The following is a 14517-nucleotide window of genomic DNA, read 5'->3' as shown; positions in this document are numbered from 1 at the left end:
TAATTTGATATCATTAACAATATGTACATCCTCTGTAAAAAATTGGTATTGGAAAAATATTAAAATATTGAGTTGATCTGTTGATTGATTCTATTCACAAATTATCACGTGAATAATCCACGTAGTAACGAAGAACACCTTAAGGGTGAGGAAGACGACTATTATGTAAACAAGCCGTGTTGAAATCAGTTTATGATAATAAAAAGCTATGTGTATTATATAATATACCTATGAGAAGATATTGCTTTAGGGAAAAGTTGTGTGTTTCTTCCTATACAAGTCGTAATCGTTACTATGTAAGTTTTGTTAATAAGGACTCATTTTTAAGGAGTTTGAAAAATTTGAAACTAATTATTAAATATTTTATTGTTATTTATTTAGGAGTAATATAACCAGTATTTGCCAAGAAAATATTTATCAATCGATTTTCGAGTTTAAGGTGCAATCGTTACTTTTATCTTACCTTGTTAAGAGATGTTTTTTGTATAATTGAAACTCTTAATTTTATGCTAAGTTTATGCTCAAAATTAACTGAATTTAAAATGTCATAGAACCAGAATGCAATATTTATAAAGGAAAACATTTCTAAGTAAAGAATCAGATTTAAAAAAAAAAACTACCTTGTCACTTTATCTCACAAACTCGCTAAACCCACTTACCTTTCCCTCTGTAACCTTCATTTTATGAAATATTTCTTTAAAATTTGTTACACCAAAGTAGTTTTCAGTGCAGGCATCATCAGGAGCGGCGACAAAGGCTCTGGTTTTAGCGTGCCGCCATATGTTTCCGGCAAGTGCTCGCCCACCGCCTCCCACTCACTCTGTGATACTTGTGGCACGGGCCATGAAAAGCGTTGAAATCCGCAATGCCAACAAGTACAACTCTGGGGCCAAAGCGGGGTTGCAAGACAATCGGTGATTTGTGGGTAGCGGAGCAGAAGAGTGGAAGGAAGAATGGGTCTGAGGATGGTAACTCGAGCCGACTTCCTTCGGGATGGGTTGTGGGGCGACACCTTCTGTCGACGCCGACGACGCGTTCTGATTTATCCCACACAGGGCCATAAAAATAAAAAGCCACAAGACACTCGCATTCGTTATACAGGGTGTTGTTCCTTTCCATTTTCATGTGTTTATTGTTTGTCGAAAATCAGCTAATTTAACTTAGTGTGTGTGTGTGTTTTGGATTACATTTCGAGGGTTGTGTTTGTTGTTGTCTAACAATATTACATATACAAGACGTGCATACAATCAGATTTCTAAACATATAATATTCTTTAGCTTTATATTTAAGTATTCAATAGGTTTTTAGTTTTAGTTAAGGTTTCCGGAACAGTACAATATCTCGAGCGATCTTTACAACTAGAAATATATATATATATTATATATCGATAATAGGAATAAATAAGTATACAACAATCAGGAGAGTCGAGCCGAAAAATAATGGGGTATAGCTGGGTCTGAGTCCTGGGTTCTTCAATTTGTTAGATTGCCTGGAAATTATGTTAATTTGTCGCGTGATCACAGGGGATGCCACGACTTCAGGGGGTTGCAATCGGAAATAGACATGGACACGGGGTGGATTTACCTCCATTCCAAAGGCCCAGCTACTATGCCCCTCTAGAAACTCATACAATTTAGTGGTTTTACACGTTCTCCCCCTTATATAAAAATCTTTACACTCTTTGCTTAAAAAATATGTACAGATGCGGTATAAGTATAAATAACAAAAACAAAAAGTATATATATATAGATATCGGCTAAGAGCAAGAAGGAGACAAAGTGTAGATGTGTACGAAGAACCTAAAGCCTTGTGTACGAATATCGTAAATATATATAGGAGAGAGGAGGAGTATATCATCAATAATATGTCCATATGTGCCGTATTATATAGTATTTCTTTTGGTCGAAGCTCTAAAAAATTCAAATGTATCTTCATTTGTGTGTGCTGGGTGCTGGTTTTTCTCAGTTTTTTTTGTTTTTTTAGTTTTCTGTTATCTGCTTCTGTTTTTTGCTGCCCTTCTCAATGGGGCTTCGATTTGAAATTTATGTACAAAGTTCGTGCTGCAATTAAACGTAACTCGCTTAAACAACTAATACGAAAAAAGTATCTACAAGATATATATGTATTTGTATAAATATACGCATGTGTGCTGCCAGTTGCTGTGTGTGTGTGTGTTATTATTCAGTTTTTGTTTTTGTTTGCTTTATTTTATTTCATTTTTCGCCTTGCCGAGTATTGTTTTGTATCTTTATGCTTGACACGCTCGCTCAAAACGGCGCAAAATCGTTAAAATTTTATCGCCAGCCGAGAAACGTGCAACTGTGTGTGTGAGTGTGTATCGAGTGTATCTTTGCCGTGTGGGTTGCCACAACACACAGTTCCAATCCTATCCTAACCAACCGAGAGAGTACCGCGACGCCACCACCGAATTTTCACACCTCTTCTTCTTCGTCAGGGGGTTTTTCCGGAGCGTTGTAAGTAATCAAATATTCCTGATGCGATTTCGCTTTTCCTATCAGTTTGTTGTTTTGGTTTTTAAAAGTGGTTTCTACTATCGCTCGCGCTTGACTTGAAAATAATTTTTGCTACGTTTTGGTTTTCTTTTTTTGTATTTCTACTTGGACTTTCCCCAAAAACACAAAGATCTCTGTGTCTATCAAAAAAGGCATTTGTGTGTTTGTGTGCGACCTTATCGCGGTTTTAGCACACACATTTTTCTGTTGATATATTTTTTATAATTAATTTGTTGTTGCTGCTTTTGACGCGACTGCTTTTGATTATTAATTCCGCCGCCCCGCCGCGCGTCTCTCTCTCGATTATTTTTTTATTTATTTCATGAATTTTGTTTGGCTGGCACTTTTTAACGTTGCTCGGTTTATTTATTTATTTATTTAGACGCGTACTAATTCGATTGCAAATATTTGCACATGCAAAAATGTTGTTCTTCTTGTTGTTTGTTGTTGTTGATGTTGTTGTTGTTGTTTCCCTAGAGCTTTTGTATACTTGTATTGTAGATATTGCTTGTCTATATGAGGCTATTTCGGGTTAGTTCTAAGGCTTATTTTCTTGTTTACTGATTACTTAAATTGCACTTTTTCTTCGGGAGCGAGGTTGGAAAACTTCTTGCTTGCTGCTGCTTCTACTATTGCTACTCGTCTACAGGTGCGCTGCACCGCATCACCTCAGTTGCCGTTGTTGTTGTCCGTGTTTTGTAGATTCTCCAGCGGCGCCACAAGATACATTTGCGTTCCGCACAGCCAAAGAAACGCTGCAAAAGATACACGGAAAGAAGTTCATATTATGGGATGGTCTTAGGGGATTTATCTAAATAATTTTATTACGACTTTTTAAAAGGAATGTATAGACTAGATATGTAAATGAAAAAATGTACTTAAGGAATGAATAATCTACTAACTAATATTCTCACAGAATACAGAAACAACTTATAAAAAAAGCAGAATTAAATACACAGTTAGAAAAAGTCGCGTAAGTTTGCCATACTAAAATATAAAGTTTGAAGTGCAAAGTAAATTCTCTAAGAAAACTCATTTCAGCAAATGAAGAGTCAAAAAATTAATTTTCTTCAAAAATAAATTTAATTTAGCAGAATGAACGCTCTCCAAAAATGAATATTCTTCGAAAATGAATACTCAGAAAATAATGTTCTTTGAAATGAGTTCACTCCGAAAATGAACACTCTAAAAAGGAACCCTTAGCAAGTTTATTCTCTCGGTTGTTAGCGAAACACTCTGGTTATTGCTCAGTCGAAGTTGGTCTAGTCCAGAGTTGAATTTGAAGTCAGAGTTAGCCTTTAACGGACATTGTCCAAGTTGTACTCGTATTATTACCTATGAAAACTAGGATATCAAATATAAAAGCTCCAATTATGTTTTAAGCCAAAAATTAAGAAATAAAAAATCTTCCAAAAATGTGTCCTAACTTTAAATTTAAACTTATTAAACAAAACAACTATAATATAAATTAAAATTTAAGGTAAAACCCCTATTTTTTCGCTGTGCACAAGAATGAATGAAAATGTTATTCCGCGCCTTTCTATGGGTGAAAATACAAAATGATGTAATGACTCTCTACTCGGCCCGATGTTCATTAAAAGGCCAACCAAAACAGAAAAAAGCCACGAAACGGACGGAACAAAATATAAAAAAAAAGAAGAGAAACAGAAAACACAGCGAAAAATTCAAAAGCAAGTGTAGAATGTTGTTGTTGCTGCTGCTGCCTATAACGGCGAAAATAAAGGCAAAGCGTCGTATGAATGACCGGCCACGACCGCTGCCGAGTCAAGTGACGAACGCCGAGCGCCAAGCGTCGAGTGACGAACGCCGAACCGACGAAGAGCAACAGAGAGGGATATAGCGGGAGAGAGCGAGAGCGGGCAAGTGAGTACGTTGAGGAAGATACATTATTTCTGGTATAATGACTACTTGAGAAAAGCCAAAAAGTCGGGGGAAAATGTGTAAGGGAAATAACAACAAAAACAGAAAGAAGAAAAACAGAAAAAAAACGGGGCAAGAAAACGCAAAACACGAAATGTAATTTGTATAATTTGAGTCTCAATCCCATCAAGTGTGGGAAATGCGCTAAAAAGAAAAATTATACGTATAAACAACTCATAAGGGAAGTGGGTAAAAGAACTGGCAATGTAAAAAAAAAGAACTGAGCCAAGTTTAATAGTTAGAAGAGGTCACTGAAGTTGGCTATAAAAAAACTATAAACTTTGCTCCAAATTTGGCTTGAACTCTTTGGGCAAATGAACTCTGGTAAATGAACTGTATTAGAAAATGAACTCCCCCAGCAGGTTGTTCGTCCACCATTAAATGAACTCTAATGAAGAACACTAAGAAACTTTCGAATATTATCTAAATTGGCTTAGATATGTAAATTATAGTAGATTAATTAATTCTTTTGGTAAATAATTAGAACATGAATTGTCTCAGCAAATTGACTCTTTTAGAAAATGAATAAACTCAACATTAGAGGGAAACTCTGTCGTCAAATGAACTCTACTGAAAATCACTGAGACACTCTCGAATATACTATTTTAAGAATTAGTATTAGAGGTAGAAGCAGATTCGTTATAATAAACAAGAAAGTTTGATTTTTAAGTGAAATGAATTCACTCTGGTGTTCACTTTGGGGTTAAGTGAACCCCAAATTGAATTCAGTTTATTCAGCAAATGTATTCTTTGCAGCTAGGTGAGTCTCTTAGAAAATGAACTCGTTCCAGCAAATGAAATCTCAGGGTGAGCGCTCTAGATAAATTTTAATTATATTATTTTTAGTAGTATAGATAAATGAAAAATGCGATAATCTTAAGTGATGAATTTACTATTTTCTTAAATATTAAAAATACCAATTTTACAAAAATTTAAAATAATAAGCATTACCAAAACGTTTTACAAAAATACTACTGTTAACCCTAAATAAAAACTATAAAATTATAGTGACACTCACCTTGTGACTAAGCGGAACTTGCCACCGGAGCCAAAGTGTCGGTGGCGGCGATTTGTACGGGCGGCTTGGACAGTGATTCCGGCAGCAGGGTGCTGGCCGCCGACACTGTAATGGCTGTCTCCTTCGGTTCCTTGGCAGCGGCTGGTGGTGGTGCTGTCGCTGCCGTTGTGGTCTTGGCCAGCTCCGGCGACTTCGCTGCATCGTGGCAGCTGGGAACGGGTGGCGCCTCCTCCGCCAGAGCAGCAGCTTTGGCCTCGGCCCGAATATTTAAATTGGCAGCCACTTGATCGATGGTTGTTGGCTTCTTGGTCAAAGCCCGTGGCGAGGTGGCTGCACTGCCTCCACCAGAGGTGCTGCTACTGCTGCTGGTGGGACTGAGCAATCCCGTGTTCCCTGTTGACATTTTGGGCCTCGTTTCCTCGGCACGCACAGTCAGGGGTTTGCTGATGGTCGCAGAGGTTGTGGCTGCTGATGGTGTGGCCACCACCGGCTGATTGCGAAAGGCCAGAGCCGAGGGATTGGGTATGCTCCTAACGGAGGCATTCTGTGGCCTCACCACTGCATTGGCATTCTTGGGTTTGCCCTCAAAGATGCTGTTGTTGTTGTTGTTATTGCTGCTACTATTGTTGTTGTTGTTGCCTGCCTTGGCAATCGAGATCTTCTCGCGGGCTGTCGCCGATTCCGAGAGCATATGCAGATTCTGAAGATCGTCGCCAGTTCCATTGCTGCTGCTGCTGCCCGAGGAGGAGGAGGTGGAGGTGGTGGTGGGTGCTCCTCCTCCTCCTGATACTGCTCCTCCACCATTGCTGTTGGCGGATATGTTCTGCTTGATCTTGTTGAGGGCAGCCTCCAGGCTGTTGCTACTATTGACCGCCGCCGCCTCGGGCCTGGGCGATGTGGGCGCCTTGCTGCTGGAGCTGCTTAAGCTGCTGCTATTCCTGCCCGGGTTCGCTGATAAATCAAGTATGTCGGCATCCTTGGGTGCTCCCGTCGCTGGCCGAAACTCACGCAAACTCGTTTTCGAGCTCTTGTCCAAGCCATTGGCTTTGGCCGGAGCCACGGCTGGCGGGGATTTCTTTGAATTGGCCAGGTCTGGCTTGCTGCTGCTCGACTTTGATGGAAACGACGATGGAGCGGTGTTGCGCAGATTTATTAATGCAGGCGGCGATGTGCGATAAGCCGCATTGTTGCTGTTCTTGCCGGGATTCAAGGTGGAGTGGGAGTTACTGCTCCTCTGCCCGCTAAGTGCAACTGACAGCGGCGGCGACTTGACAATCGTCGGTATCGTGGTCATTGGCAATGGCAGCGGCATTGGCGGCGACTGGCTGCTCCTCTTGGCCGCTCCGCTGTTGTGACCCTGATGCTTGGGCAGAGCTGTTGGTGGTCCCATCAGCGGTGGCATCGTCGTCATCTTCTGGCCCTGCTGATGCTGCTGCTTGCTCGATGGCAATCGAACTATTTCCAATGCGGGCACATGGCTCATGTTGTTGGCCTCGGAAAAGGCATAGGCCCCAGTCGCCGGTGTTGTCCTTGGTCGGGCCGTAATAGTCACCGAGTTGCCGCTACTCATCGTCGTGCTGGGCAGGCTGAGACTTAGGCTGGCGGGACATAGGAGCGGCATCGCCGCTGGCTTGCCAACCATCTCGGGTCCGTACAATCGCTGGGGATTGGGCAGATACGAGGCCGCCGCCGTCTTGCCGCACCCCGGCTGCATCTGGAATTTGGCCGCATAGCTGGACATGGCCATGGCCTGCGCCTGGTTGTGATTCAGGCGCGCCTGCTTGGCCGGATGGGACTCGTCCAGGGAGAGCGACCGCTTCGGCTGCTTGTTGGCCGCACTGGCAATGGAGCTCGGCGTGGATAGGTAGCGCTGCATGTGATGCATATTCCGGTTGTTGCTGGGAGCCTGTGGCACCACAAAGTGTCCGCTTCCCGGCTTCCGGTTGTTGTTATTACTAAGCGGCGGCTTGGCTAGGCTCTTATTGGCCATCGACTGGGGCTGGACAGGTTGAAGTTGCTGCTGCTGAGGCGTTGGCTTTGGCTTCATCTGAGCCACTGAAGAAGTGGCAGGAGCAGGAGAACCTGCCGCCGCTGTCGTTGTAGGCGTGGGCGTAAAAGCCTTGAACAAGCTGGGCGGCAAGGGCGGCGAAGTGGGCAGAGCCACTTCCTTGGGCCTCATTGCCTGCACCTCCGGCTCTGCTGTGGGCGTGGGCGGCGGTGTGGGTGCTCCGCCCGTTACCAAGCTACTAATGCTGCGCGCCTCCTCGCCCAGAGTGCGATTAAGGAGCACCTCCGATGTGGTGGTGGCGGCCAGCATCTTCTCGTCCAGCTTCAACTGCTGCAGCGCCAACTCACTGGCACTGGCCAGGGAATGGGAACGCTTCAGGTCCACCTTGTGCTTGGTGGTGATCTTCACCTTCATTTTGCCATCTGTCTGCGAGGAGATCTCCGCATGCAGCTTCTTGCGCTTACCATTCGCATCCTTTGGCTCCTTGGAGTGCTTCTTCTTACGCTTGCGATGCGAACTCGAGGAGCCCGTGGAGGTACTGGCATCCGCAGTGCCCAGACTGCAGCTGGAGCCGTTCGTGGAGCTGGAGCAGGAAGACATGGGCGAGGCATTGGGACTGTATTTGCTATCGGGAACCTGAACCGACGAGGGCTGTTCGATGGGCTTCAGGCCTATGTTCTTGGCATATGTCTCCAGATCCAGCTGTTGACTGGCTGCCGAGGAGGAGGAGGTATCCTCTAGCCGGGGACCCGCCGACATGGGCATGCTCAGCTTACTCCTCATACTGGTCAGCTCAATCTTGAGCTTGGGCAAGTGACCACCGGCAGCGCCCTTACGGTTGGCCGTCTTCAGCTCGAAATCCTCGGCATCTACGTAGGATTTGCCCAGCTGCGAGGGCGGAATGCTAACCACTATATTTGTGTTGGCTTCCAGTGGCTGCTCTCTGGTCTGGTTATGATGATCCTGCTCCTGTCCCGGCTCACTCTTCACCTTGGAGACGGCATAGTCGCTGTAACGCATATCATTGCTCCGCAGGCTCTTGAAGCTGCTCACTGCCGCCGGTTCTAGCTCCAGTTCCCGCTTGGTCATCGACGTCGTTGTTGAAGTAACAGCCAAGCGCTTGTTCTTCGCCTGCGGCGATACCTTTGGCGAGGTCTTGCTCCTTGGTCCGGTCTTGGAGCGCGGTGATTCCATTTCCGACTCCAGGTCCTCGGCAAAGGTCACCGATTTGGCCGACTTGGAGCGACTCCGTGGTACTGGGTGCTCCGGTTCAATGTCCTGGTTAATCCTAGACAGATTATTCTCATCGTTTTTTGTCCGCTCGCTCTCGTGGAGCAGAATCCGGTAGCAGAAGGCCATCGGCGATTGCTAAATGGGTTTCCAGAGAGAGGGGAGAGATGCGGAATAGAAAAAGAGGGCAGGTTGATGACAAGGGTGGAAAGTGGAAGCTAAACTGCCGGCACAATTGGATTGGGTTTTCCCCCGCACCCCTCACCACCGGCACCCAAAAACCTTTATCGGGTAATTGGGATAGACCGCAAAAAGGGACAATAGACCGCCGCACAGAGGACAAAAAGGGCGTGTATCCTAAAATATTTGCACATCCCAAGCAGGACCTACCTTAAAATTCCCAAATCAAGTCTGAATCTTGTTTCAACCCTGCTTCCCCCGGGCTATTTTTGCAAGCTGTATCGTAATAGAAACTATTAAGTGTTGTGGGTTGGCCGAGAAACGATTTAAAAGGTGCCAACCCAACTAAATAAAGCGTTAACTGTGAAGTGAAATCGAAATCTCATCGAAAAGGATGGACATTTTGGTTCATTTAACTTTTAAGTAATGTTCAATCTATGTAATCTTAGCAAAAGGTATCGATTTTGACTTTGTTTTTTTATTAGTAAATAGTAAGGGTTTTTAAAATATTTTAAAGGTTTATTTTTATATATAAATATCTTAAAAAACCAATCTGAAACCATATTCCCTCACCCCAAGCATTTAATTCGGATAAATTGTATTGTTTTCAACAACTCCCTACAAATGTCTATCTAAAAAAATTGTCCTAAAATAGCTTATTTAATGTTTTTATCTTTTTAATTGAATATTAATAGTAATTTAACTTAATGTAAAACATTCTCAAGTATCACCCTCTTTTTGCCTCTGTGCTTAAAAAAATTTGTGTTATGTAAAGGCTATCAAAAGCCAAACTCACCCGACTCCAATTATAGCAATATCCCACATCCATTAGCGTGAAATGGGAGGGCAGCACCTCGTCCTCGTAGGTGACCTCCACCTCTACCAGCTTATTCTCCGCCTCGATGTTGTACTTGGAGCACAGAAATCGCTTAAGTAGCTCCACGCGCAGCCCAGCGGGGCATTGCAGGTAAATAATGGGTGGCACCTCGCCAGGACCACACTGGTCCAACATGGCGGGATGATATTCCAGGGATAAACTGTGGGAATACAAAGAAGATTACAAAGAAAGATGAGGGGTTAGTCAAGCAGTTATAACCCGGTTTTTGTTCTATTTTTCTAACTATTGATGATGAGTCATTCCAACTTACCTTATAAGCTCTGTGGCGGTGAAGAACTCCTGCTCACGTGGCGGTTGATTTTCATCGACCAGATCCTCGTGCTGTTTCTCAAACTCCTCTAGCTCCTTGCACTCCCTTTGGTAAAGACCTGGCACCAGCTTAAAGATCAGCGATCGCAGAGTGTCATCCGATCTGAGATTGGTTTCACTGATCTCCTTGCCGCCGCTGGCCTTGCAATCCGGACAGTAAACCATGCGGAGCAGGTGCTTCAGTATGCAACTGCGGCAATCTACGAATCAAGGTGAGATATGGTTGGAAAATAGTTTAATAGGTGTTGCCTTAAAGCTATTATTAACAGGTAATTAAACAGGTTTATAATTCTTTAATTTTGATTGTATAATGGTAATAATACAATACAAAGTTCAATATAGCTATAAAAATGGGTTCTTTAAATAAAAACGTAGTTAAGAGTCTTTTTGTTCTTGAAAGATATTGAATTTGTTAAGGGTTGTGTAAAAAGCTCTTTATTTATAATTCAGAACCTTTTAAAAATAAGATACATAACAACCATTCATTTAAGTTGCCTTAGGAAGGCGACGAAAACCGTACTATCTCGACTTGCACTGAGAGAGAGTAAAAATCTAAAAATAGAAATCCCTTTTAAGGTTGAGAATACACACATCAAGCGAGTGCGTGTATGTGGGAACAGATCTAGAGTGTCACAGATCGAAAAAATCGAACAAATCGTATGTCGTTACTCATCTTGCTGTTATATTTGTCTTTGATATAACCCTAGCCCCCTATGTAATCCAGTGTCTAAGCTTAGAATAAGTACTTTTTCTCTCAATTATACAAATATCTTGCAAAAATATATACTTACATGTGTGATAGCAAGTATCCACTGTGGTTGGATCGATCATATAGCCCCTGCAAATGCCGCAGGTGATCAGATCGTGGAACTGCCGGATATCCCGGGAAGCTCGCATTGTTGCTGCATCCAAGGCGATTTGTTGCTCCTTCTTATCCATCATTTTGTGCGTTGTTTGCAGGTGCTTACCCCTGCTTACTCCTATATCCTTACTATAAATATTAGCCTCTCTTAGGGATCCTGGAAGAAGAGACCAAAGGAAGAAGGGTTTTAGCAATTATCGTGAATGTCATAAATGGCAGACAACCGATGACGATGGCAGATCCAACTGTGTAGGATATAGAAGATTCCCTCGACAGAGAGTGGGTATAAAGACCCTCAACATTGTGTGGGAAAACAACAACTGACGGACTGACGGACTGACTGACTGACAGTGCAGCAATCCCAGTCACATCATTGCTGTCGACATCGTTTGTGGTTGTCGCTCGTCAACGCAAAAAAAAAAGCCACAAAGCAGCAGATATATCAACGTTGTATCTGTATCTCTGGCCGAGTATCTTGTCCCAAAAGATATGGCAGCAGCAGCAACAGCAGCAGCGGCCGACGCGGTATAGAAAACTATAGACTAGTAAGGCAGCCATCCATATCCGTGAATCGGAACAATGCTGCAGGCACACACAAAAATATGAAAAAAGGCAGAACACAAAAGTGGCAAACTTTATTAAGAGGGGCTATTACGGAGCACGAAACGCCCTTCGTGCCGCAAGAGGGCACCTCTGCCGAACGAAGAGCAGCCGAGAAAAGCCGAGGAAAGCCGAGAGAAAACCCCAGAGCAAAAAGCAATGTGATGTGTACTTGAAGCTAGTTTTAGCTTAGTATCCCCCCGAGTACCCCCTTCTTTTTGGGGTTGCCTGGCAAACAAACGAATAAAACTACGAAAATTACGCTTTTGTGGAAACTGAATTTTCATCATTATGGCGATGATGCCCTGACGATGATTACGCTATGATGATGATGATGATGGTGGCAGGCAGGCTGTCGGAGCTGAAAGTTCAGGGCAAAGTTCAGGGCATTGTGGATCAGCAGCAGGTTGCTGTTGATGGAAGAGAACTTCTATTCGCAATATATTGGGTGGGTTGTGCGGCAAACTTTGAAAGGAACTTTGGGGTTTACATTTCAAAAGGTTTTTGAAATGTTAATATTTTTGAAAAATTACAAATTTTGTTTCAAATTAAAACAATTCAATTGTTTAACCCTTTAATGCAATAATCCTAACTATTTGCTCATATCTGAACTCCTTTTAGACAGTTTTTAAGATCTTTTAATATTGTAATTCTGTTTTAGTTGTTTCTTTCAATAGAGTTATAGTAAAATGAAGTAAAACTAAAACCAGTTTTGATGGAACAGTTTAAAAAATATATAGTATTTGCCAAGAGAATTAGAACATCTTTATGAAATACCATTTGAAGATTTAAATTATACCAATTCATATCATATTTACGGTCTTTTAGGGTAGCAAATCTGTATAGAATTAATATTCTAACCACAATTAGTAAATAATCGTACACCAAATAATTTAGTTTAATATACTATTATCAAAGTAAAGTTTGAATTTTGAATATTTAAAAATATTGGATTTTTGATAACATTTGAATTTTGATATTTTCCTTTCTTAAATTTGTTGTACATATTTTAAATTTAACCAAGTTCTAATTGCATATTTAAAGTGTTTACCTTCTTGATGTCCCCAAACTAAAACCCATTAATAAATCGCCCATTCTCCGCCTGCTAATCTCCCATGTCCGCCACCTTAGTGTCTAAATCACCTACCCCCCGCAGCCACCCACCGCATAGCGCAACCAAAAGTCGCATCACTTTGCCCATTTTTTGTGTCTTCCTTTGCCATTTGCTTCTTTTTGGTCGCTTGTCGCTCACGCGAAACTGGCACAAAAGAGGCGAAAAGGGGGAGAAGAGCGAAGGAGGCTGTGTTAGCAAAACAAAAAAGCAAACAAAACAAAAACAAAGTCAGCGCGGCGACTTGAACTGAAACTAAGCCACAACGAGGAGGGCGAAAATAATGGGGGGAAGGGAAAACAGGGCATCAAAACGAAAAGAAGCTGTGTGTGTGCGTGCACACGCCCACTCAGCTGGAAAATGCCACCCAGCATTTTGGTGACGTCGGAACTGATGACGTTCTTGATTTTTCTCTTCTTATTGTGCTTTCTGTTTATACGCCGCAATTTCGTAAAAGGCGCGCACTAACACACGCTCGCAAACGCCACACACAAACGAACAAGGTGTGAGAGAAATAATAACAACAACAGTTACGCCGGCACGAGCGCCCGCAGGGTGGTTCACACACACAAACCCTCCCTCTCTCTCTCTCAATCTCTTTCCACACACAAACTTACTCTCACAGCGGAGAAGAAAAAACAACGAGATACGAAAACATGGACAGGCGGTGCCGAAACGTAACGAGAAACTCGAAAACCCGAAAACTCGGCGACGAATTTCCCGCGTCCACGTCCAGAGTTTAACTGAAATCCAATTCAACGCGAAAACCGAAATCCAAATCAATTCGCCGCCGCGGCGAGCCGAGCGAACGAACGCTCACGACGACGACACAAATTTGTATCTATTCGCCGCGGCGAGAGAGGTGGGTGGAGAGGTGGCGGCGAGATGGAAGCCAACTTTCTACTTTTGCGCGCGCGCAATTTCGCCGCGGCCGCCGATTTTTGCCGCACGACGAAAATTCCAATACGGCGAGTATGAAACACGCACGCACGGCCGCACGCACACCAGCGCACTTGTCACGTGTACGTGTGTTTACAAAATTTCCACCAACACACACACACAGCACACATAAACGCGCAATAAGAGTACTTTTTATTTTTTCGACAGAGTGAAATTTTCTCGTTGATTTTCTACAGTTTTTCGTGGACTGCTCTCATACGTACTCAAAGCAATTGCGTCGCAATGGTGCTGATTTTCCTCTGTGGCATTTTCCTTTTTATACTCTTTCCATATTGATTTGCCGTTAAATTGAAATTTTCGTTTACAATTGCCGACAACACCCACACACACGCGCACTTCTTTTCAGCTTCTCTGCTGCTGCTGCTTCTTCCTTTTCCACTGCCACTTCAGCTGCTGGCTCTTATCGATTTCTCGTACTATCAAGCAGAGATTTGCGCGCCCTCTCTTTCGCACTCACACTCACACTCGTTGTGGCTCCCCCTCTCGAACGAACGACACAAAATTTCCTCCGTTACAAAGTGCACGGCGCGAAAAGTCTCCACAGACTGATTCTGATTAGACCTGCTGGCGCGGCCGCTGCCTCAGCGTCGCCGACGCCTGCGCTCTACAACAGCACGAGAGAGCGGGCAAGAGTGAGATGGCGCGATCCGAACGCTATTGCCATCTCACGCCATTGCTGCCTTCGACGCCCCCTCCAGCGTCTTGATTGGCTGCCACAGCTTCGGCTTCACTCGGCTCGCGGCCCGACCGCGCCCGAGTGTGGAAAGAGAGTGAGAGAGAGAGAGAGAGAGCGCAGAGGCAGAACTTGATTTTTGGGGTGGCTGTACGGCGTGCGGCTCACGCACATGTGTGGGTGGCGGCGGCTGCGTTCCTAATTGAATCCAACT

At 43.5% G+C, this 14517-nt stretch overlaps 1 protein-coding gene across 2 annotated transcripts; it reads right to left on the bottom strand.

Moving 5' to 3' along the window:
- Window positions 1-1089: 1089 nt before the first annotated feature.
- On the bottom strand, window positions 1090-14161 carry Su(z)2 (Suppressor of zeste 2). Of its 2 annotated transcripts, none has more exons than XM_017176213.3 (6): window positions 13834-14161; window positions 10889-11116; window positions 10039-10297; window positions 9687-9927; window positions 5473-8848; window positions 1090-3268 (listed from the first exon to the last, which is right to left on the bottom strand). In XM_017176213.3, exons 2-5 carry the CDS (start codon window positions 11037-11039, stop codon window positions 5480-5482), a joined length of 4020 nt encoding a protein of 1339 aa, XP_017031702.1. In that variant the 5' UTR covers window positions 11040-11116; window positions 13834-14161; the 3' UTR covers window positions 1090-3268; window positions 5473-5479. The 2 variants fall into 2 exon arrangements, with proteins under 2 accessions (XP_017031702.1, XP_017031703.1); XM_017176214.3 differs by lacking the exon at window positions 13834-14161 and adding an exon at window positions 13288-13778.
- Window positions 14162-14517: the final 356 nt, after the last annotated feature.

This window comes from Drosophila kikkawai, chromosome 2L, assembly GCF_030179895.1.
Source record: "Drosophila kikkawai strain 14028-0561.14 chromosome 2L, DkikHiC1v2, whole genome shotgun sequence".
NCBI classification, from domain to species: Eukaryota; Metazoa; Arthropoda; class Insecta; order Diptera; family Drosophilidae; genus Drosophila; species Drosophila kikkawai.
The sequence above is the reverse complement of the archived record's forward strand: the minus strand, read 5'-3'. Positions and strand labels throughout refer to the sequence as shown.